The sequence below is a fragment of the Numenius arquata genome, chromosome 24 (assembly GCF_964106895.1).
Source record: "Numenius arquata chromosome 24, bNumArq3.hap1.1, whole genome shotgun sequence".
NCBI lineage: Eukaryota > Metazoa > Chordata > Aves > Charadriiformes > Scolopacidae > Numenius > Numenius arquata.
Window position 1 is genome coordinate 6,532,092 of NC_133599.1, and position 22,317 is coordinate 6,554,408.

The window sequence follows — 22,317 nt, forward strand, 5'->3', positions numbered from 1 at the left end:
GTTGGTTGGCCAAGGACAAGACTGTGCCAGAGACAGAGACCTTCCAGCAGCTCGGTGTCTCCAGGCTGGTGTGTGGTGGGCAGGGGCGGGGGGGTCCTTCACTGGGATTTCACAGATGTAGCCAAGGAGCCTGTACAGGAAGGAACGCAGTGTGGAGAACATGGAGAACATCCCAGTTCATGTCCTCAGCTGAGCCCCTCCATCTCCTGGAGACGCCAACAGGCTCCTCAGTGGGTTCCTGCACCGGGGAGATGGGGAGGTTTGGCTGCAAATGAACAGAGTCGGCTGAACGGGACGTGATGCGGTGAGGTACAGGAGTGTGGTAATCCTGTCATGGGAAGTGACAGCTGTGACTTTGAGGAGATAGTTTTGGGATAATTTATTCCAAAAATGCCAACTACTCTGCCTCATCCTTCAAGTTTTATTAGAATTCTGGTCTCCCAAGAGGGCTTCTCCTTTCCTTCTCCTCTGCACTCCTGGAGAACATGCCGTGGACGCAGATCACCCATGAGCATCACTCTGCACCTCTGGCTTTGACTCCGAGCTCTGTTTCCCATTTTTGGCTCCAGCAGGTTGGAAAGTCACAGTGCTGCTTAAATTTATTTTATCGGTGTAACATCCCGTAGGTGAAGATTTTCAACACAAATAAAGGAGTGTTTGTATTTTTCCCCTCAAATATTTAGTTCAGGGCTTCATGCTCTTTCTGGTACATCATTTTCTTGGATATGAGTCTTCCCCTCTAAGTAATGAAAAAAGCTGGGTACAAACACAGTTGTCATTACCGAAGGGAGGGAGAAGACAGTCATCTGAAAAGAAAAGGAAAGGTGTCTGAAAAGAGTGATAAATCAAGACTATAGCTCTAAGTACAGGAAATATACTATTTCATATAAATAGAAAGAAATGTACTATCCTATAGTACCATTGGGCTGCTGTACTCAAAGATGAGAAGAAACTTTCAGGTGGTTTTGCCCAGAAATACGCAGCAGCATGAAGTTCCCAGTCTGGGCAGTCTCAGGGGTTTGTGCCCAGTGGCTGTGGAAATGCTCATGGAAGATGGTTATTTTGCGTGTCTTCCCTGGCAGGCGTATAAATATTCCTTAGCGAAGGGTGAGCACCGCAGCTCCAGCACCCACCGGCTCCTTCCTGAGGGATGCCCTTAACGGGCAAAAACGGTCAGATCTAAACCACAGAATCATATGGGCTTGGAAGGGACCTCTGGAGATCATCCAGTCCAACCCCCTGCCAAAGCAGGTCCACCCAGAGCAGGTCCCACAGGAACACGTCCAGTTGGGGCTTGAATGTCTCCAGAGAAGGAGACTCCACCACCTCCCTGGGCAGCCTGTTCCAGGGCTCTGCCACCCTCACAGGAAAGAAGTTCCTCCTCATGTTTACTTCCTATATTCAAGTTTGTGCCCATTTCCTCTTGTCCTGTCCCTGGACACCACTGAAAAAAGACTGGCCCCATCCTCCTGACACCCACCCTTGAAGTATTTATAGGCGTTGACCAGATCCCCCCTCAGTCTTCTCCAGACTAAAAAGACCCAAGTCCCTCAGCCTTTCCTCTTAAGAGAGATGCTCCAGGCCCCTCATCTCCGTAACCCTCTGCTGTCCCCTCTCCAGCAGTTCCCTGTCCTTCTGGAACTGGGGAGCCCAGAACTGGACCCAGTGCTCCAGATGGGGCCTCCCCAGGGCAGAGCAGAGGGGCAGGATGACCTCCCTCCACCTGCTGGTCACACTCTTCCTGATGCACCCCAGGATGCCATTGGCCTTCTTGGCCATCAGGGCACATTGCTGGCTCATGGTCATCCTATTGTCCACCAGGACTCCTAGGTCTTTCTCCTCAGAGCTGCTCTCCAGCAGGTCAGCCCCCAGCCTGTCCTGGTGCAGGGGGTTATTCCTCCCCAGGTGCAGCACCCAACACTTGCCCTTGTTGAAGTTCATCAGGTTCCTCTCTGCCCAACTCTCCAGCCTGTCCAGGTCTCACCGTGTGGCGGCACGGCCTTCTGGTGTGTCAGCCACCCCTCCCAGTTTTGTGTCATCAGCAAACTTGCTGAGGGTACGTTCCATCCCTTCATCCAGGTCGTTGGTGAATATATTGAATATATCACGACCTTGAGTGTTACAGACACCAGGATGTGAGGACAAAAGCGCTGCGAAGAGTCAGGTTTCTACTTACACAGGGGAACACTTGGAAGCAAACCCCACAAAACGGCAGGAAGAAACCCATAAATTAAGCACCTTTGTTGAAAGAATGATGAATCCCGGTGTGTGTTGCCATATTGCATCTCATTCTGCTGCCTGTCTCCTGGCTAATAAGGATACTAATTCTCATGCCACCCCTTCTCTTTAAAATGAGTTATTGTCCACCAAGATGCGTTTTGTCAATCTGTGAGGCATCTGCACTGGATGACTAATTAACTTTTAATTAGTCGGGAATAGAAAGCTCAGGTTTTGTTTTGATTTGAGGCTCGGGCTGTGAATTCTGCACTGAAATGTTGATTTTGGAACTTTCCCACCCCTCCTCAGCAGAAACGTGACCATGGAGGGACGCGGCGATGGTTTGTTTGGGACTGGGCGGGAGGGGAGGCAAAACCCTGCAATTCCGAGCTGTGTAACTCCACCTCGGTGACTAAGCGGGGCTTTGTCCTCCCTGGAACCGCGATTGAGACACTCCAGCCCGGGGTGGCCACACGGGTTAGCCCGGTTTCTCTTACTGTTTTGAAACCCCAGAAACTGAGACTCCTGCGAAAGGGTAACCCTGTGTGTGCAAGTTCTATAAATATGTATTTAAAATGCCCGAATCACCTTCTCGTCGCTGCGCGGCGGGGGTCGGGAGCGCTGGAGGCCGGCGGTGATGAGAGCAACAGATGGAGGTTTGGAAGGTGCCGGTGCTGCCGCAGCCCCCCAGGCAGCGGGGGGCCTGTCCCTGCCTTCTTGCGTGTCTGCACTTCAGCTCCAGACCTTCGGCGGGGAACGCAGAAATATTGCCAGGCAGAATTAGACCCCTCCAAACTCCCCCCCCACCCCTCCTCCCGCAGCCAGTGAATAATGAACCCCCTCCTTCCTCGTGATGAGGGATCAAGTAGAAACCTGAGCTAGAAGTGACTTTCCTAGAGAAGGACAATCCAGCGGTCCCGTTTCCCTCTCGCCTTGGACACACAGCGATGCCGTGTCCCCCCTGGACAGGGAAATGCTGGATGGCAGGAGAAATTAATGCAGCTGCTATTCCAAAACACTTCTCCAACTACGTACGGCAGGGAAATTACACATTTGCTAAGCAGTGTGCAAAAAAGGGGCAATACTTCAGATCAACAGAGAGATGTCTCTCAGGCTGAGAGAGTTGGGGGGGTTCAGCCTGGAGAAGAGAAGGCTCCGGGGAGACCTTCGAGCCCCTTCCAGTCCCTCAAGGGGCTCCAGGAAAGCTGGGGAGGGACTCTGGATCAGGGAGAGGAGCCATAGGAGGAGGGGGAAGGGTTTGACACTGAAAGAGGGGAGATTGAGCTGAGATGTGGGGAAGAACTTCTTTGCTGTGAGGGTGGTGAGAGCCTGGCCCAGGTTGCCCAGAGAAGCTGTGGCTGCCCCATCCCTGGAGGGGTTCAAGGCCAGGTTGGAGGGGGCTTGGAGCAACCTGGTGTGGTGGGAGGTGTCCCTGCCCAGGGCAGGGGGTGGCACTGGGTGGGGGCTTTAAGGTCCCTTCCAACTCTAATCATTCTTTGATTCTATATCCAAGTGTAGCAATATTCTTAAAATATTTTAATATAAATATTCTTCTAGGAAATGTTTCACGATAAAGCAGATATCCTGTGGAGCTGCAGATAGTTTAACTCCAGGCTCCCAGCGCCTCGGTCAGCAGTGGGTTGGGGCGGGTGTGGATGAGTCTGGCCAAGGACACATCCTTGGGGTGGTACTGGTTCGTTAACTCTGCCTTACTGGAACTGGTCCAGCGCAGGTACCAGGGCTGATGCCTTTCCGGCAAAGAAAGTAGTAGATTTGGAACCTTATGGTTGGAAGGCTGTGTGTAGTGTATGAGATCAGCGCAGCCGCTGTGTGTGTTTGGACATTTTTCAAATGACCATCCCATGGGCTTCTTTAGATGGGACATAAGGGACATCCACTTGCCTTTGCTGTGGACAATCTTGCCGTCTCTGAGACCCTGCAGAGAGCGGCTGTCCCAGCAGCAGCACCGCTGGGCAAAGGGCAAGCTGGAGTTTTGGGGAGAGGCACACGCTCTCCCCACCCTTTTTCCATCTCTCCCAGCTCCTCTCCCCTCCTCCTCCTCAATCCCAAACCCTCCTTTGAATGAGGTACGTTACACAAGCTCCCCATCGCCTTCCCGCAACTCCAAACAGGCTTAGGAGCCAACAACAAAAATCCTGTTGTGCTGCTTGAGTGTGGCCTCCCTTTAATGGTATGAACTGCTCCGTGGCCTTTAAAACATCTCCCTTCGTAAGAGCCGCACGGCACTGGCTGGAATTTAAGCTTTGGAAAGTGCTGTCGGATCGCCCCCAGCCCCACAGCCCACCAGGCCTTGGGAGCTTGTAAGTTCTTTTTTCTTTTCTTTTCTTTTCTTTTCTTTTCTTTTCTTTTCTTTTCTTTTCTTTTCTTTTCTTTTCTTTTCTTTTCTTTTCTTTTCTTTTCTTTTCTTTTCTCTTCTCTTCTCTTCTCTTCTCTTCTCTTCTCTTCTCTTCTCTTCTCTTTTTTCTTTTCTCTTCCTTTCCTTTCCTTTCCTTTCCTTTCCTTTCCTTTCCTTTCCTTTCCTTTCCTTTCCTTTCCTTTCCTTTCCTTTCCTTTCCTTTCCTTTCCTTTCCTTTCCTTTCCTTTCCTTTCCTTTCCTTTCCTTTCCTTTCCTTTCCTTTCCTTTCCTTTCCTTTCCTTTCCTTTCCTTTCCTTTCCTTTCCTTTCCTTTCCTTTCCTTTCCTTTCCCTTTCTCTCCTCAGCTTTTGTTGTTTTCTGTTTTTTTTCTTTTTTTTTTGCCTACAAGTGGCAGCCCAAATCCCAAGCTGAAAGTGAATCGCTGCCGCTGGCGGCCCTCCAGCATTCCTGGCGGAGCGAGTCAGGATCTGGAATGTCAGAAGGCAGCGGCGGGAGAAGCTGCGCCGGGTAACGGCGCCTGGGAGGAGGAGGAGGAGAAGGAGGAGGAGGAGGAGGAGGACGGAACAAAACACAACTTCATCTGGACTGCCCCTTTCCAAACCAGCGTTTCTTCCTGATTTATGCTTTCGCGTTTGGCTTAAAGCGTGCAGCTCGGGGCGGTGACGGCAGAGAGCTCGCGGCAGCGCTGCGGAGTAACGCAGGGTTTGGGTTTCTCTTCTTTTTTTCTTCTTTTTCTTTCTTTTTTTTTTTTTTTTTTTTTTTTTTTGGCAAAAGCTTCGCCTCTAGATAAACCCAGTCGCTTTTCCAGTTCGCTCCCTTGAGCTGGGAGTTTTTGCCTGCTGCGGTTTTGGGGTGAGATCGCTCTGTTCGGGCAGCACAGGCTCCGGGAATGGCGTTTTTCGGAGCAGGCTGGCCGGGCCGCGGGCGCTGAGGTTGGCACCGAGCAGCGCCCGGCACCGGGGCACGGCCGGTCCTTCACACTTCCTCCTCTTCTTCTCCGACAAGAAGCGTTGTGGAGCCTCAGCTCTCCCTGCAGCAGATTAATGCCTAAAATTATACACCCTAAACAGCAGGGTTTAATTACCAGAGCTGTGAATAGTTTAATTAGTTTGTTCTGACCTTGGAAGAAGGACCTGCCCAGCGCCGTAGAGCGACGGGAGAGCAAGACTCGTGTTGCCACCAGCCCGCGAGGCCATGTCGTCCCTGTACAGCAGGAGTAAGGAATACACTCGCAGCAGGAAGGCTCAGTCAGATTCTCCCCCGTCCTCTCCTTCCCCGATCGCAAAGACGCTCCGAGTAAGCAGCCTTTTCCTTTCTGTACGGCAGGGAGAGCGGCAGCACGTGCTCCCGGCAGAGCGCGGCGGTGGCGGGTGGTGTCCGACCCGCGTCTGGGGTTTGCTTCGGGAAGGAGGATGGTTTAAATGAAGCTCGGGAAGGTGCTTCCGCAGCAACAGGTTTTAAGGCGAGCTGCAGGAGCCTTGCACCGGGGGCTGTTTGCGTTACTGGCTGTAGGGAGGTGCCATGAGGGCAGATTCCCCCCCGTTTCACAGAAACATCCCTCTCCCGGTGGGTTATTGCTGGAAGAAAACCTCACCGGTGAAAATGAAGCAAAACCTGACCAGCTTGTTAAACTTCGCTCTTTCCATGAGTCCTTTGATATTGCTGGTGAAATGAGGTTTGCTGTCCCCAGCTTTCGCCCCCGGGGCTGTGCTGACCTGTGCTGGGGTAAAATAATGTCAACAACAGCAAAAAAAATGAAGAAAACCACCTGTAGCGGGCGGCGAGTGGAGGTAGTCAGCTAGTCCTCCCCACGCCGGAGCCGGTGTCCCCATCCCCGGGGGTTTGAGAGCTGGGAACGTTCCATAGCAGGATTGCCAACAGCTCCGGAGTCCTGAGGAAGTCGCCAAACTCCCCGGGTCCGTGCCATTGTTCAGGCACGCTCTTTGCCATCAAGAAGTATTATCATGCCGGAGTCAAAGCCTGGAGGAATTAGTTTTAAAAAGGCAGGCTACTTCTGGGTGTAAGCATTAAATTAATCTGAGCACTGGTGGTTGCTCAAAGCAGATATGCGTTGTCTGCTCCTTTTGAAGTGACAGAACTTGGACTGGAAAAAGCATTGCCCAAAATACGGGAAAAGGGTTCTAACCCGCTGCCGGGGCGTTGGTGGCAGCCGTCCCTCGGGAACATGAGCCTCCGTGGCTTTCATGGCTGCTGGTTGCCCCTGGGCATTTAACCCAGGAGCACGAGTCTGTGCTTTCTCCCCGTCTGCAACTGGGGGATCTCTGGGGAGGGTTTGGATGATCTAAAACCACCCCCTGTGCTGCCGTGGACTCTCCCCAGCAGCTGTGCAGCCGGGCTTACCCTTTCTCGGTAAATGGCCACAGTATCGATAACCAACTTAATAGCAGGTGGGGAACCTTTCAAATGTGTTCTTAGTCATAGAGGAAAGCTGAAAATATTTTCATTTCTTTCCAAACCCAAGTTTTTTAAAATCAGTCGTGTTTGGCGTGCACAGAGCGACTCATTTCCCCCCCCCTCCCCAGTGCATCCAGGTGTGTAAACCGGTGACAAACATCTGGGCAGAGCCGTGGCTGCTGCATTCTCTTGCAGGGCACGTGCCCTGGTGCAAGCTCCTAGGAGAGGCTGGCTTTCTCTCTTGGGTGTCCCTGAGGGTGTTGGAGGGGGCGGCGGGAGCTCTCAGGTGGGTACAGAAGGTGCCGGATGGGAAGGGGAGGGCCTGGGGAAGAGCTTCTCGTGACGGTGAGGTTTTGGTGAAAGCAAACCCGTGAGCACGGAAATCCCGGCGGTTCCTGCAGCAGTGATGGTGGTACCAGCCGTGGCTCCAGAGCGTGGGAGAGGGAGAAGCCAGGCCGGGAGCGCAGCAGCATCGACTCCGGAGTCGGTACAGGAGACAATCCTGCGCTGTGGGCGTTATGGAACCAGCCTGTGCCTTAAAAGGCTAATTAGGGAAGGACTTACTTCAGGCTAAAACGAAGTATCTGAGTTAACTCTTTCTCCAAGACAAAGTCATTCTGCCACGAGCAAGAGAAATAGCAGAGTGCGGTTTTCCGTGGATCTGCCCCATGTGTGGATCCCCCCGTGCCCACAGTTAAGCAGCCCCAGCTGCGGGGTGCACCGGCCTTAATAAAGCGGGTCGGAATGCGATATTCTGGAGTCTTTTATCTTCCCGTCCAGCCGAGAAGGAGACCGGCAGACCTGGGGACTCTAAACGTTCCCAGCTGAGCAGGGGCGCGAAAACACATGAGCAGGCAGGGAGCTGGAAAAAACCTCGTAGAGAACCAGACAAAGCAAAGAAGGTTTTACTTATCCAGGTGTCGGTGCCAAAGAGCTGCATTCAGATGCCGTTTGCAAAAAGCGGTTTCCGATGGCATTCCCTGCCACGCTCGCCCTCCTGCCGCTGACATTCCTCCTTAGCCGTCATGATAACGTTGCGTGTGAGTTTTTCTACCTTTAATTGAGGGGATCTCCCCAAATGCAGAGCTGAGAAGGGGGAGCGCTTTGTGGTGGTCAGAAGGAAGGGAATACGCTTGAGCGGGACGCGGGAGCAAAAGGCAGGGGAGGAGCTGCTGGTGGGAGCGGGGTGTCGGGCTGTGCCCTCCTCCACGGCCCTGTCCCATTGCCCCGAACCTCCACAAGGCAAAATACTTAATTTCTTGTGTCACAACAGAAGAGCCCAGAGTTACAGTCACCGGTACAGAAACAGCCGAGTAACTCCTGTTAAATCACCCCAGGGGAAACGCTGCTGGCTCCACCGTTTCGGTTGCTCTGACGAGGGTGTTGCTAGAAAATGGAAACCGAACTTCCCTTTGAAATCAATTCAGGTCGTCCCGTTATTTGGCAAAAACTTCCATTTTTGTGGTGGCGGGTGCCTTTTCATCCCAAGCCTTGCGCCATACTCTTTCAGCGCAAGGTTTCTCTTTCTTTCTCGAAAAAATACTGTTTGCAGTCAGTTCTAAGGGCACAGGAGGCAGCCCGTGGCGTGGAACCTGTCGGGCAGAAGTCAGCAAATAAACGGAAGGATGAGGGTGAAAGCAAAGACTGAATTTTCTTTTTTTTTTTTTTTTTTTTCTTTTTTTTAAATTCTATTTATGCTGGGCCAGTTGTTTTTTCATAGGAAATAGCCTGCAGTTTGTGTTTAGGCTCATCCATCTGTTGGCTGCGGCACTTCATAACCCTTGTGCTTCTCCGTGGGGTGTCGGTGGGGCAGGAGAAGGAAGGCTGAGGGGAATGCAGGCTCCCAACCTACTGCACACGGGGCGGTCGCAGCATTTCGGTTGTTTCCCACCTCTGTGTCAACCAGCCTTCCAGTCCTTTACAGACTGCTCCTTCTTGTCTTGGCATCCGATATTTTTTGCCGTAAAAAAGACCATCAAAACTGAAGCCCCTCATCAGCGTGCGTGCGTGGGGTTCCTTCAGCAGCGCCCGCATCCCTCTGATGCCATCGCTTGATGGTCGTAACGCGCTCCTCCAGAGACTCCACATAATTCTTGTTGTTCCGGCCCATATTCACGGTTTTACTACAAGGCTTTTTCCCTCTGATGTTAGATCGCTCCCTCATTATGCCGCCTCCGGTGCTTACTACCTGAGCTTTGCAGTGGAATTTGTGTCAGTAAGGGCTCAGCAATAAAGCTGTAAGCGTACTCAGTGCTCTGCACTGATTGATTTTATTCTGCCTTTCATTGGAGTGTCTGAAGGAGCCACGCGAAGCGGAACATGTGATGCGGGAGCATCACCTTTTATGGGCCATATGTTTTCACCGAGTCGCTCGATAGTAATACTTGAGCATAAAAATCAACAGTTTCCAAATTGCCGGCTCTGGTAACGAGCCTCTGCCTCAGCCCGCGGCTGCTCGGGGCAGTGATTACCGCAGCAGCCGATGCAGCTCATCTGGGTGCGATTCTTGATGTGGACACGGACGTCTAGAATGCAAAGAAAATCTTAAAGAAAAAAAAAAAAAGCTAATGCACAAAAACGTTAGCTGTCTGAGCTGCAGGTGCTCGCCATGCAAATGAAACCGGCATGGTTTGGGTATTAATGCATAAATAATGGTATAAAATCCTAGAGGCCTGGTATTGCGACCAAACCAGACTACTTCTAGTCGGGGAGAGATGTCCAGGAGCGCTGAGAGGTTGGTGGAAACGCCTGGTTTTACACATTACAGCCCTGTGGAGTTGGGAATATAAAAGCTTCTGACAGTCGGTTTTCCCTCCGTGAGCACTTTTGCAACAGGTTTAATCCTGTTTCAGATATTCCTGGTAAGAGGTTTATTCTCAGGTTAGGTAAATCGGTGTGAGTCATTGGCCTCGCTGTGCTGCCGCTGCAAACGCCTCAGAGAATAACGAGGGCTGTGAAAACATTTCTGCAGGAAACTTTATCTTCCCGGGTTTCCATTTAGTGCCTCGGACTCATTCTAGTTGTGATAAAAATGATGCTGCATAAATTGAAATGGGGTCAAATAAGTTGTCTCATGACATTTTCTATCTAGTTTCTGACTTGCTGCCTAGTTACGCGGTACGTGCGGAAGTTACCCCCTCTCCCGTTAGCCAACAAAAAACCTGGGATACCGAAACTTGAACTTTAAGGCAGTTGACCTGGTTCTGTGTTCCTCAGCACCCGGATTTGTTTATCACTGGCTGTTTCTCAAGTGGTGTGTTCCTTAGATGGGTATCGGTAAGGAATCCTTCTGTGTTCTGTTTGTTCTCTGGTTTTTGAGTTTTCCCCTGTAAATGTCCATATCTGGAAGCACATTGGGAACTTCTAGTCATTCTTGGGGCACCACAGGTTAGATGTTCCCTTCTGTGACCCCGTCACCAGACGATGCTCCTGCCACTGGGTGTGTAAATACAACGGGTCGGGCACATGCAGTGACCCATGGGGTAAGTGCCTCGTGTCCCTGGGGCAAAGCTTTCTTCTTCATCTCTCCTCCCTTCCCAGGAACAGGGTGAATTGATCCAAACCAAAACCATAGCAGGAGTCTGGGAACTGCTAAAGGGTTTGAATGGTCATGGACGATTCAGAAAGAACCACACAATTAACGCTACAATCTCATTTAAAACTCTCTTTTCAACCCTCCACCGCCTGGTCAGTGACGATGCCTTTGCAGAAGGTGGTGGAGCAGCCAGAGAGCAATCCCTTGGGATGGCTCAGCTTCTGAGACCATTGCCTGGCACGGGGCAAGGAGGCCAGAAGGTCAGAGGACAACTGGAGGTTGCACCAGAGCAGGGCGTCAGCCTGGGCTGTAAAAGGGCTGAAGAGGGAAGGAGAAAGAGGACATCTTTAATGTGGGTCAGCTCATGGTACAGCCACAAAACCAAGCGCCTTGGCGCAACGGACGGGGAGGTGCTGTGGGATGGGAACGAGTGATGGGGAGAGCGGGTGGAAACTCTGTAGGGAGCAACCACTTCAAACCGCTGAACGGGAAACCATTGTTTACTTCCGTTGCCCGTTATAGCTTTAATTTTCATAAAATGAATACAAATGCATAGAAACCAGGGCTAGAAGAGACATCTCGGTCCATCCCTTTCCCCAGGGCACCAGCAGCCCTTCCTGACAGATGTGTCTTGTGCTTGCAGACTTCCAGCAGTGGAGATGGTGCCTCATGCGCTGGAGTTGCAACTGGTGGTCAAGGACAAACAGACAGACCTTAGGGAATCGTTAGGTTGTTGTTGGCTGGGGGCTTTTTGGCTTTTTTATTTTTTTTTACGATGAAAATGTAAATTTTTACAATGAAAATGTAAATTCTTTTTAACGACCCCAAATTGCTGAGGTTACTAGTGCAGTTCAGTAGAAGACCTTTGGAGCGGGGGCCTTCAACTAGATGAGAGTAGCTCCGGGTTTCAATCACTGCCTGGCAGCTGGCCTGGAGCTATTTGAGACTGAAGCAGAGGAGGGGGGGAGCGAGACAGTATAAACTGCCTTATTTCTAGCAGCACGAGGCGCTCGGTGTGGTGCAGCCGGGTTGGCACGTGAAACCAGTCCTCGTCGTGTCCATGCGAGCGCTGCCGGTGGCCGTGGTGGCTGTCCCGGGGTGCTCCGTGGCTGCAGGAGGTGCTCCCCAGACCTTGGGGCAACCTTCACGACAGAAGATTGGCAGGGGGGTTTAGGGCAGCTTGAACCCTGGCTGACGGGCAAATAGGTATTTAAATACCCAAAGATAACACCCGAAAACCTCCTGCTGGAGCCTTTGCAGGGGAAGGAAGACGTTGCCTGCAGACCCGTGGTGTTCTCATATTGAAGACATTTAGGAGCAGAAACCCTCTCTTCTTGTGTCACTTGGCCGTTCAGCTCTTATTTCCCCATCTCTGGAGAGATTTGTCTTAAGATCACGTCGCTTTGCAAAATTAAATTTTTCACCAGTAAAACTTGATCCCTTAGAAAAGAAGGAAAAATATAAGAGCAACAAAACCCGGGTTTCAGGACTGTGGCCTCTACTAAATTAAAATACAATCCAGCTTGACGTCTTGCGTGGCGAGGTTTGTCCCCGAGGGACCGCGGTGATCAACTCCAGCTGCTGCAAAGCCAAGGGGCCGCGCGAGAGACGGGGGGAAACTGAGGCAGCGGCTGCCATGGCACAGCCCGGTGCTCGGCTGCACAGTGCGCCCACGCCTTGGGGTGGCAGGAGACGCGGTCCCCGCTCCATTACAGCCCTATGGATTTGTTTCTGATTAAATACGTGCTGGCCGTACTGAAAATGATGTGCTCGGCTGCAGCCAGCTGCCAAAGCCACTATTCCATCTTGGAGGAGCTTTTAATATTATGCTTCAGTAACAGCAGTTTTTATTAAGCAAAGTTTATTGATTTATAGTTTGTGAAAACATATTTTGCATCAGGCTTGGGGGAGTTGGAGGTTAGATGGAGGTGGTTTGGCTGCACTGGATTATTAATCATATCAATGGGATTTCGTAATCCTTGCATTTGCACAAGTGCAGACGGGAGATGGAGGCAGCGCCGTTCATCACCTCGGCTGGAGCAAACCACGGCGCTGGGCTCAGCAGAGCCGCTTCCCGAGGGAGGCAACGACCTCGGAAAACGATATCAAAAAGCAGGGTTCAACCACAGTTTCTAATTATCCTGCACCCCCTGGAAAACCAAACCTGACCCCAACCGCACCGGGCTTGAAAGCCAAGTGTGGCGTGAGGGGAGCGCAGGTCTGATGGGGCTGGGGCTGAAGAGTAGGAGACGGCCTTCCTCATTGCTTTCCCTCCTTCCGGCTCTGCTCTGGCTCTGCCGGCTCCGGGAGGAGCTGTACCTGCACCAACACGTCCCATCAGGGAGGTTGTCCTTGTCACAGCCGCCCTGCGTCAGCCCAGCCGAGCACGTACCCCGTGGGGGTGTGGGAGCAGCAGAGCTGCGGCACTGCAAGGGTTTGCACATAAGAGGGAAAGAATCAGTCCCAAAAGCAGCTGGCTTTATTTTACATTTAATTTCTAAAACAAACAGGACTCACCAGGAGGATATTTGCCAACACAAGAGTAAAATCCAAGAGGTTCTTAAAACTTCCCCTCTTGACGGAGAACAGGGAGGAGAGCAGGGCTGGAGCCGTGCTCCGGGATCTTGTTAGAAGGTGGTTATTTAATCGTACGTGTTTGTCAGGATGGCTGAAACAAAACACACCAAAATAAATTCCTTGAGAACTATCTTAAAATAGTGCACATTTTCCTGAGGTTGGCCACTTGGAGATAAAGAAGCATAAAATGTTCCCAAAGCATCTATTTTTTTTTTCTTTTTTTCTTTTTTTTTCTTTTTTCTTTTTTTTTTGGAACCAATGTAAATAGTAGATTTTTTCTGCCTTTGCTGGGTCAGATCCCAGCCGCAGAAGAACGCAATTGGAAGCAATTAGGCCAATTTCTGACTTGGCAGGAGCAGTGGCCGATCCCCCTTTTGGCACCGCAGTTCAGGGCTGCGCTTTATCTAAACCTTCCACGAGGAACTTGGTTTTAATTATACTTTACTGAACTCCTAAGAGCTGTAAACGTTTCTGAGTTTTTAAGAGAAGGCTCCTGCCCTCCACAGTCCGAGGACATTTTTAAAATCAAAACCGTACGGCATTCCTGGTGCTGTGCAGCATCCTGGGGGGGAGCCACGGCCGGTCCCCAGCTCTGCCCCTGCCTTTGGACAGTGAGAACTGGGGGGCCCAGAAGACCAGGCTGGAGTGATGCCCTTTGTGGTTTTTCTCAGGTCCCATCTCAGGTGTTCTGTGTTTTCCAGCCCTCCTGGGCTGAATCGTCTCTGACCCTGTCTGGGAGGGCTGGGCAAACTGGCTGAACCCTTGGCTGTCCTCTGCCACCCCCAGCACTACCTGAATGTGCTACCCACCGGGAGATGGATGGGAGGAAGGATCATAGAATGGTTTGGGTGAGAAGGGACCTTAAAGCCCACCCAGTGCCACCCCCTGCCCTGGGCAGGGACACCTCCCACCAGACCAGGTTGCTCCAAGCCCCCTCCAACCTGCCCTTGAACCCCTCCAGGGATGGGGCAGCCACAGCTTCTCTGGGCAACCTGGGCCAGGCTCTCACCACCCTCACAGCAAAGAAGTTCTTCCCCACATCTCAGCTCAATCTCCCCTCTTTCAGTGTCAAACCCTTCCCCCTCCTCCTATGGCTCCCCTCCCTGATCCAGAGTCCCTCCCCAGCTTTCCTGGAGCCCCTTTAGGGACTGGAAGGGGCTCAAAGGTCTCCCCGGAGCCTTCTCTTCTCCAGGCTGAACCCCCCCAACTCTCTCAGCCTGTCCTCCCAGCAGAGGGGCTCCAGCCCTCCCAGCATCTCCGTGGCCTCCTCTGGCCCCACTCCAGATGTCCATGTCCTTCTGATGTTGGTGGCCCCAGAGCTGGACATAGATCTCAGGTCCAAGAGCTGAGGGTTACCAGAACTCTCAAGCACAACTGCAGGGTCTCTGTGCTTTTAAGTTTTCCTTTAAAGGCCACCCCTGGGTGTCTGGGTGCTCTCCCGCAGCAGCGCCGGGGCTCGGGGCCGCTTTCTGAACCAGGGCAGCCGCCGCCAGCACCTCGCGTCTCCCCGGGGGCCTCCTCCCCCAGACCCCGCAGCGATGTGACCCTGTTTAGATGCCAGGAAGGATAATTTCGCCACCCGACGCTTCCCTGGCTGTTAATGTTTCTTGTCAAACTTTTGATCCCGAGGGAAATGAAGGAGTCTGGGCAAAACTGACAGCGCTGCTCCAAATTTGCCAAGGGAAGAAAAAAACCCTCAGTGCCCACGTAGAGTTGATACAGCAGTTTCTCAGCATCTCCTTTGTACTCTTAGCACATCGCACAGAATTCATTCAAGGAAAAATCAGGAGGGGAAAGCCCTTCTTTGCACCAGCTCAGTCAATAACTGCACATTTAGTGCCTTGGCTCTTCTTTCCCTCTGTTTTCCCCCAATTTCTCTTTCCAGAAACGAAGAGGGGAGACTTTTGACCTTCGCTTTCTGACTCTTGACCTCGGAGTTTCCGTCTCCGAGCAGACACAACCTTCTTCACTCCTTACACACGCAGCACAAGGAGCCAGCCCGTGCTGCAGGAGTTTAATTGAATATTTTGTGGTTGTTTTAAAAGCCAGGGGCTGCGGAGCTCCCGGTGCAGATGCTGCTGGAGGCACCTGGTGAAGGTTCCCAAGGGCGCTTTGGCCAAAAGCAGGGCAGAACCGAGCCGGAAAGATGCTGTTTTCTACTCAAATTTTGCCTCCAGCGGGATGTCCCAGTGGCCTCTGGAAATGTTTGCCTTTGAGCAAACAGCAGGGCTGTCTCGTCGGATGTTCACAGGGAGGGCACGCGCTTCCCGGCTCCGGTACCTCCCGCACGGCACCGCCGCCTCCCGGGGGCACGAGATTTTAGTCCTCGTTTCATTTAACTCTCTTCTTCGGGCATCAAAGCCTCTCTTTGTGCTAGGAGCTGCTGCTTTCCATCTTATCTTTTTTAGTTAGAGCCTTTTTTTTGAAGATGCAAATTGGAACTTTTTTTCTCCTAGGATTTTTTTCTGCTCCATCATTATTTTTAAAAAAAAAAAAAAAAACAACCAACCAAAAAAGCAAACACCTGAATAAGCTGCTCTTTGAAATATCGGCACAAACACTGGCCTTTGTGCAAAACCCAGGAAAATACCGAGACAGAAATTGATTTTAAACAAAATAAATAAATCTTCCCTCCCTCTCTGAAGGTAGCAGCAAGCAGGAGACTGACCCACTGACGAAAACTCTTCTGCAACTTCCATCACGGTCAGGACACTTCAGCAGCTGCTGTATCAGCTTGTTCAGGCTCTGCCTTCCAGACCTCAGCCTTTATCCGGTTAATCTCAAGCTTAATCATCTTTGTCTCAAAAATACCACTTTTAACTCAAGCAGCACGGAGAGAGGCACCCGAAAATTGAAGGGTGAGGAAAGCGGCCGGCTTTCCTGTATCTCCCTGCTGTTTCTGCAGGACACTGGAGTCGTTTTGTGGCAGGGATGTGCTTTAAGGGAGCCCAAAGGGAGATAAAGTGGCAGGAGGAGAAGTCATGGCGCGGTAGCCCTTGGCTGGAACCGTCCCGGAGCCGGGGGTGCCGGTGGGGGGGGGTGGTCGCTGCGCGTTCTCTGCTGTAATGCCGGCAGCGGCGGCAGGGACGATGGTCCAAGGTCCTTCCGTCTCATCAGGCATCTCCCTCCCTCTTTACAGACACAGCGACAATTGCAGCCTGAAACAGTTCAGCCCAGTGTCCAGCACAGGAAGGTTTTAAACACAATAAACCTGTTGTTTTTTCCCCCCTTGCTCTTCCCATCAGCTGTGTTTAAAGTGATTCCTTTCTTACCGCACCCTTCCTTTGCAGAAGCGCATCCCTGCTCTCTGCCTGTGGAAATTATTAGTTTCTTGGGAGGAAAATAAAAGACAAAGATGATTTTTTCCTCCTGCTGCAAGCACGCTGGCTTGGGGACCTGCTCGGGTTTTATTGCTTGGTTTCCACGTGGCCTTGCCCAGCCGCGTGTGGACTTTCTCAGCGCCGTTCAAACACATTAGCAGGTGCGTTTGTTGAAATAAATGCAAGCTTGATATTAAGTGGATTACTGGCCCAGCCGTTCGTCATCGTAAGAAAAGTGGCCACTGAAGGGGATTAGCATCAAGTGCACAAGGAACTTTCACCAAGAGGCTTGTTAATCACTTCCTAATTCCCCTCTCCCGCTCAATAGGGGAGGTTGGGTCGTTGGGCCAAAATTAAAGGGAGCTGTGAGGCAGCTGAGGGCTTTAAGAGGGAAATGTGGGAAGGACCGTGGCGACATCAGCCAGCGTTTTGTGGCTGAAAAAGGGAAATCATCCTGATGACAGCCCTGTGCCGTATGGAAACTGTTCCCAGCTTACTGGCTTTGAACTTCCTACGGAGCATGGCCCGAGCCCAGCTGTTTGGCCAAGTAGGGAGATGGCCCTGCCACAACGGGAGAAGCTTCCCAGCCAGCGGCCAGCCTTGCTGGAGGAGGTGCAGCGATGGTGGAAACCTTCTGCTGCCTCCCTCGGGTGGTTCCTCACCTGTGCAATGCAAAGAAGGCTTTTGGTGCACGGAGAGGGGTTAGAGCAAATTAAACAATATGGGGCTGGACCCGCTGCCGTGGCTCAAGACTGGTGCCAGCACCAGGACGGGCTCCTGGAGCTTTGGTGACCGTCCCTAGAGCGTGGGGCTGGCACCCAGACCTGCCCCGGGAGCCCGGCCGGGGTGGCCCTGCCGGCGCAACTCTAGGGAGAAGGTGCTAATTAATAGCAGGGTTTTCTTGTCCTTTTGAGCTTTGCCTGTAGCAGCTTCAGCCGACGGTGTTGTCCATCCATGCTGGGATTCTTTAGTTCCTTTCTTTTGTGCTGGTCCCACCTCAGAGGGCTGGGCTCAGAGCAGGGATTCCAAGTTCCTTGGGGAGGCTCCTGCCTCGAGTCAGGATTCGGGATAAGGGTTACATTAGGGCAGGGTGAATTAAAAACGTAATAACTAGATATATGTAAGATGTCCCTGCGTGCTGCCGAGCGAGGGCAGGGATGCAGGCAGGCTGGGCACGGTGGTCCTCGGGTTGCTCGGGGACTGGCCCTTGTGGTCCTCTGGCTTTGAGCAGAGAGATCGCGGGGTCGTTCCTCCACCCTCCTTCTCCATGGAATGGGGTGAGTTCATTCCGTGGTGTGAGAGCTCCAGATCCCACCCGTGACCGCAGGCATCGCCTGGGGGCCGGGCGGGAGCAGCAGCTCTGATCTTCAGGCACAGCCCGGCCAGGCGTCCTGCTCTGGGTTTAGTGATGGATCTCGGCAGAGCAAGCTCCAGCGCAGGCACGTCTGGGCACTAGAAGCCTGATCCCTCGTCTCCTCTGTGATGTCCTTCTTCTCATGTTGACTCTTGCACTTATTGAAAAGGATCCAGGGAAATAACTGGTAGCGCCTGCAGGTGGTTTGTGCTCACTCAGAGAAACAGCACCGCTAATAAATCCAGCAGGGAAGTATCGGGCTCAACTTCCAGTTTAAGGGACTGGAAAAGGGTCCAACCGCGCCATGAATTTGGGTGAGTGTCTGCCCGACAGAGACACCTCGCGGAGACGGCGCTGGCAGTCGGTGCGGGGCATCCTGCAGCAAAGGAGCATCCAAGGCTCGGGGGTGACTTTGGGTATCGATGGGGAAAGAAGGACCTAACACACGCTTCAGCCAACACGTCCACCCTTTTGGTGGGTGTAAGGCCCCTCTCCCTTCCTCGCGCAGCTCCTGCTGTGTATCGTCCCGCCACCGTGAAGCTTTTCTTTGTGGGGGAGGAACTTGCCCCTGGAGAAGAAGAGCTGTCTGTGATTTCCTGAAGTCCGGCACAAACGCCCAGAAGCTCTGCATGTCACGGTCCGTTAACCCCTCGCACCCACATCATGCGTAGGACAGTGATCAAAGTCAGGAAGAATAATTTGATTTAAAAAGGAAAACAATAGATCCGTTTTGGTGCAAAGGAATGGATTTCAATTCTGGAGACGAGGGTTTGAAGAACAAGGTTCAGCAAGTTTTAGGTTAACAAAAGAAAGGAAACCTGAAATGCTTCCGAGAAGCTGAAGTAGTTGAAAAGATTCAGGCAAGGATGGGTGATTCCCGGTCTGGGCATGGGAAATAACGCTGTTGGGCTTGTTGTGAGCTCGGTGCTGGTGCTGGAGGTAGGAAATTGCTGCTGTGTGATAGCTCTGCAATTCTTGGATCGAAACTTTGATTCTCCTCTGTATTAATTCCTTTTTTCTTTCTTCTTTTTCCTTCAGCATGAAAGACTTTCCAGGTAAGAATTTTATTTTTTTACAGTTTTTTTCTATTTATTATTTATTGACAGCGTATTTTTCTGTGGTCTTGGGGATTCCTTGTGCTTCAAATCATCAGCACAAGCTGAAGCTGGTACTGGCTGTTTGGGTCTCACCTCAGCTCAGCTGCTGGGCCAGTGCTTTCACGCTTTGCTCCCCAAATTATTGAACAGCTTCTTTGCAGAGAGGAACAACCCTCTGTGCCCTGTGTGAAATGGAACCCGCTCCCACCACGGAGATGGGAGCTCCACAGGGTGTTACTGCCCGTTTGGGGGTTGGGTTGGTACCCGCTGGAATTTTTTCCAGTTTCAAAGCGGTGGTGGCTCTGGCGTCGCAGCGATGCCCAGCCCGGGGGTGGGGAGGACTCTCAGCATCCCAGCCATGCCCTCGTGTCCCCACCGGTCGGGCTAATACTGACTGTCCCAAAGCAACAGCGGCTCCGCCGTGACGGGTCTTCCTTGCGGTTTAGGTTGGAAGCAGCGACGAACCCCACCAGCAGTGAGTCCTCCTACGGCGATCGTGCCTCCAGCCGCTCCAGTGCCTACACCCGCAGAGAGAACCGGTTAGCCGCCCTCAGCAGCAGGGCAGAAGAGGAGAGTAACAGGGACTATAAAAAAGTAGGATTCTTTCAATGTGTTATTGTCACTGTGTGTGCCTTCGATGCCGCCTGCTGCTGCAGAAACCTGCGCTGAGGGTCTTGAGGAAGAAAAAAAGTTTATTTTCATTTTCTCTTCCATTGCGTTGGGAAGTCACACCAGCCTTTTTCCAATGCCTCAGCCCTTCAGAGGGTGGGAAAAGGACGGGGAATGAAAGGACGCGATGCAAAGTGAGATATCCGGGGGAAGGGGGCTGAGGAGTCGGGCTGGAGAAATGCTGGGGGGAACTGAAAGGAGCACGAGAAGGTACTGTGAGTGTGCCGGCGTGGCTCGAGGCCCCCAGAATTATTTTTTCTATAAGCTCTGAAACTTTCAACATAATGCTTGAAAGGCAGTGCTATGGACTGCCATGAACATCTACTGTCAGGGCGAAGACCATATGAAAAGTAAAGAGATGAAGATGACCTTAGTTCTGAGGAGGCTGATGCCGAGAAGCCTGGCACGGTGAGCAGCACCCGCTCGTCGTGCAGGTGCCCGGCCAGACGAGGCGGGCAGTGTGCCCAGCCTGTCCTCCGAGAGGGGTGGGAATCCTGCTTGTTTGAGGGAAGTGAAGGGGAAAAAAATCCATTTTGGAGGAGCCTAAAATTGTCCTCCTCTCTCCTCTCCAAACGAAAGGCACACGAGGGCAAATAGGGTGCGTCGTGTTGGGGAGCGGAGCAGAATCGCAGGCAGAGCATAAGCAACTCAGTGCTTCATTATGCTCGGTGGTTTACCTAAATTAAAAACATCCCTTTTCTCTGCCTCTTGGCTGTGTTTAAACACTACAAAATTAAACAGCTGTTTCCCTATTCCACATGAATTATGAAAAGGCAAGTAAAGCGTCCAGACTAGTTCTGTTTGCCCTTCTTCTAACATCCTGAGACAGGGGAGCGACTCAGACCCCGCGGCTGCCTCCGCTCACACGTTTGGGGCAGAATAGGGTCTGGGGGCTGGGGGGGAGATGGGAGCCCCCCAGTTCATTGGAATCCTTTGTTTCGTATTTCAGTTATATGAAAGCGCCCTGTCTGAAAATCAAAAGCTGAAGTCAAAACTGCAGGAAGCCCAGCTGGAGTTGGCCGACATCAAATCAAAGCTGGAAAAAGCAGCCCAGGTGAGGCAAAAACCCGCTCCTGGACTGGGGAAACTGAGCTCTGGCCCACCACAAACCAGTGCCTGTCCCAGCAGGGGGAAGGATTTAGCTCTGGGGAGGGAAGGTGCTACAGAGGAGACAGTTGTTTTTCACAGAAATAAGTGTGGGTGGTTCTGTGAAGCCAGCTGCTTCTCCGGGCTGTGATGTGTAGGCTATCTAGGCCTTTGTGCAGCGCCCTGTGAATGCCTCTCAGTTTTAATAGCTTTCTATTTTTAATTTACGTAGCAGAAACAGGAGAAAACTTCTGACCGGTCCAGCATGCTGGAGATGGAGAAAAGGGTATGTGTCTCTGCTTTCTTCTGAGCCGCAGTCTTTGCCTCGTGTTCCTCTGCAGGGCATAGTAATTTCTTGAAGGAAAGTGTTAATTAAAAGATAAGTTACATTTTTGCCCTGTGGAGCAGTGCAGTCATTGTGTTCTGACCTTTTCACTGCCTCTTTGCGGATCATCTTCGTTCTGATTTCTTTCTTTTGTTATAGGAAGCTGCAGACCAACAAATTGTATTGTATTGCGTTAAGAGACATTATGCCTTAAAATAATCTTGATCCTTTTAAATAAAGACTGTTTCGGGGTGGTGGGGGGAACAAAGCAAAGCACTAGCTGGGTGTCGTTGTTGTGATTACACTTGAAACCTGAATGTTTGAATGCTCCTTCCTCTTAATTGAACAGTCAGATTCACATAAAAGCTAAGCCGAGCGGGCAGTGTCTGGTAAATCTCTGCCTTAAGCGACCGTAGCTTCGGTCAGATGGGAGGGGACCCGAGGAGAGCTGTAGTGCATCCCAGGAGAGCCAACCAGGTTAGTCAGGGCTTTGTCCCATCGTGTCATGAAGACCTCCAAGTGTTGGGTTCCCACAGCTGCAGCCCCTTCTTCTAGTTCTTAACTGTCTTCATAGTGATTTTTCTTTTTTCCTTATATCTGCTCAGAACCTCCCCTGCTTCAGCTGGTGGCTGTTACCACTCATTCTCCCACCACGTAACCACCAGTGGTTAATTAAAGCTGGAGCCTGGTTCCAGTTTCTCAGTAAGGTCCACTTGTGTGTTGGAGGGTCATCTGAAGTGGAAGTTCTTCTAAACCATTTCATCTCCAGAATTTTTAGGAACTTTGCTGGGTGGTCGAGCCACATGTTTAGATTCAATTCCTACTATGAAAGACCTTAATTATTTATGTGCAAACACTTCCCAGGATTTGCCGGCTGTAGTTTGGAGGAGGTGACATTCAGGATCCCTCCTTCGGACAGAGTTAGGGTACAAGTGTGTGACGCATCCTCCGGCGCAGGCACCGGGCTTTGGCTGTTGAAGTTGCCGAGGTGGCTGGAGCTGAGCTGATGCTCAGGCCATGCCAGGTACCCTCAGCTGGGCATCTCCACACCCCTCTGAACCCCGAGATTCTCAAAGCAACGGTCCATGGGAGGCCTAGGTGTGCTTAAAGCAGGCTGAGCGGAGTCACCAAACGTGTGGCCATCACTGTCGTCCGAGCACAGCTGCTGGGGAAGTCAGGACACGGAGATTTTCTTTTGGAAAAGAAAGGGAGCATGGGTGGTCAGAGCACTGGGTGGACATGCCCAACCAGGGGGAGCTCACACCATGCGTCCCATCTCCCACCCGTGCAGTGCTTCCAATGAGCAATGCCCTGCATCGCTTTTGTTGAATTAGGATCACAACAGC

At 51.8% G+C, this 22,317-nt stretch overlaps 1 protein-coding gene across 3 annotated transcripts in view; it reads left to right on the forward strand.

Moving 5' to 3' along the window:
* PPP1R12B (protein phosphatase 1 regulatory subunit 12B) overlaps positions 1-22,317 on the forward strand; it is a 130,028-nt gene that overhangs the window by 101,368 nt on the left and 6,343 nt on the right. For all 3 annotated transcript variants that reach the window (XM_074163416.1, XM_074163418.1, XM_074163417.1), the window contains 4 exons: positions 18,833-18,849; positions 19,338-19,485; positions 20,510-20,614; positions 20,879-20,932. In XM_074163416.1, the coding sequence (XP_074019517.1) occupies positions 18,833-18,849; positions 19,338-19,485; positions 20,510-20,614; positions 20,879-20,932 (324 nt within the window). The remainder of the gene's footprint in view (positions 1-18,832; positions 18,850-19,337; positions 19,486-20,509; positions 20,615-20,878; positions 20,933-22,317) is intronic.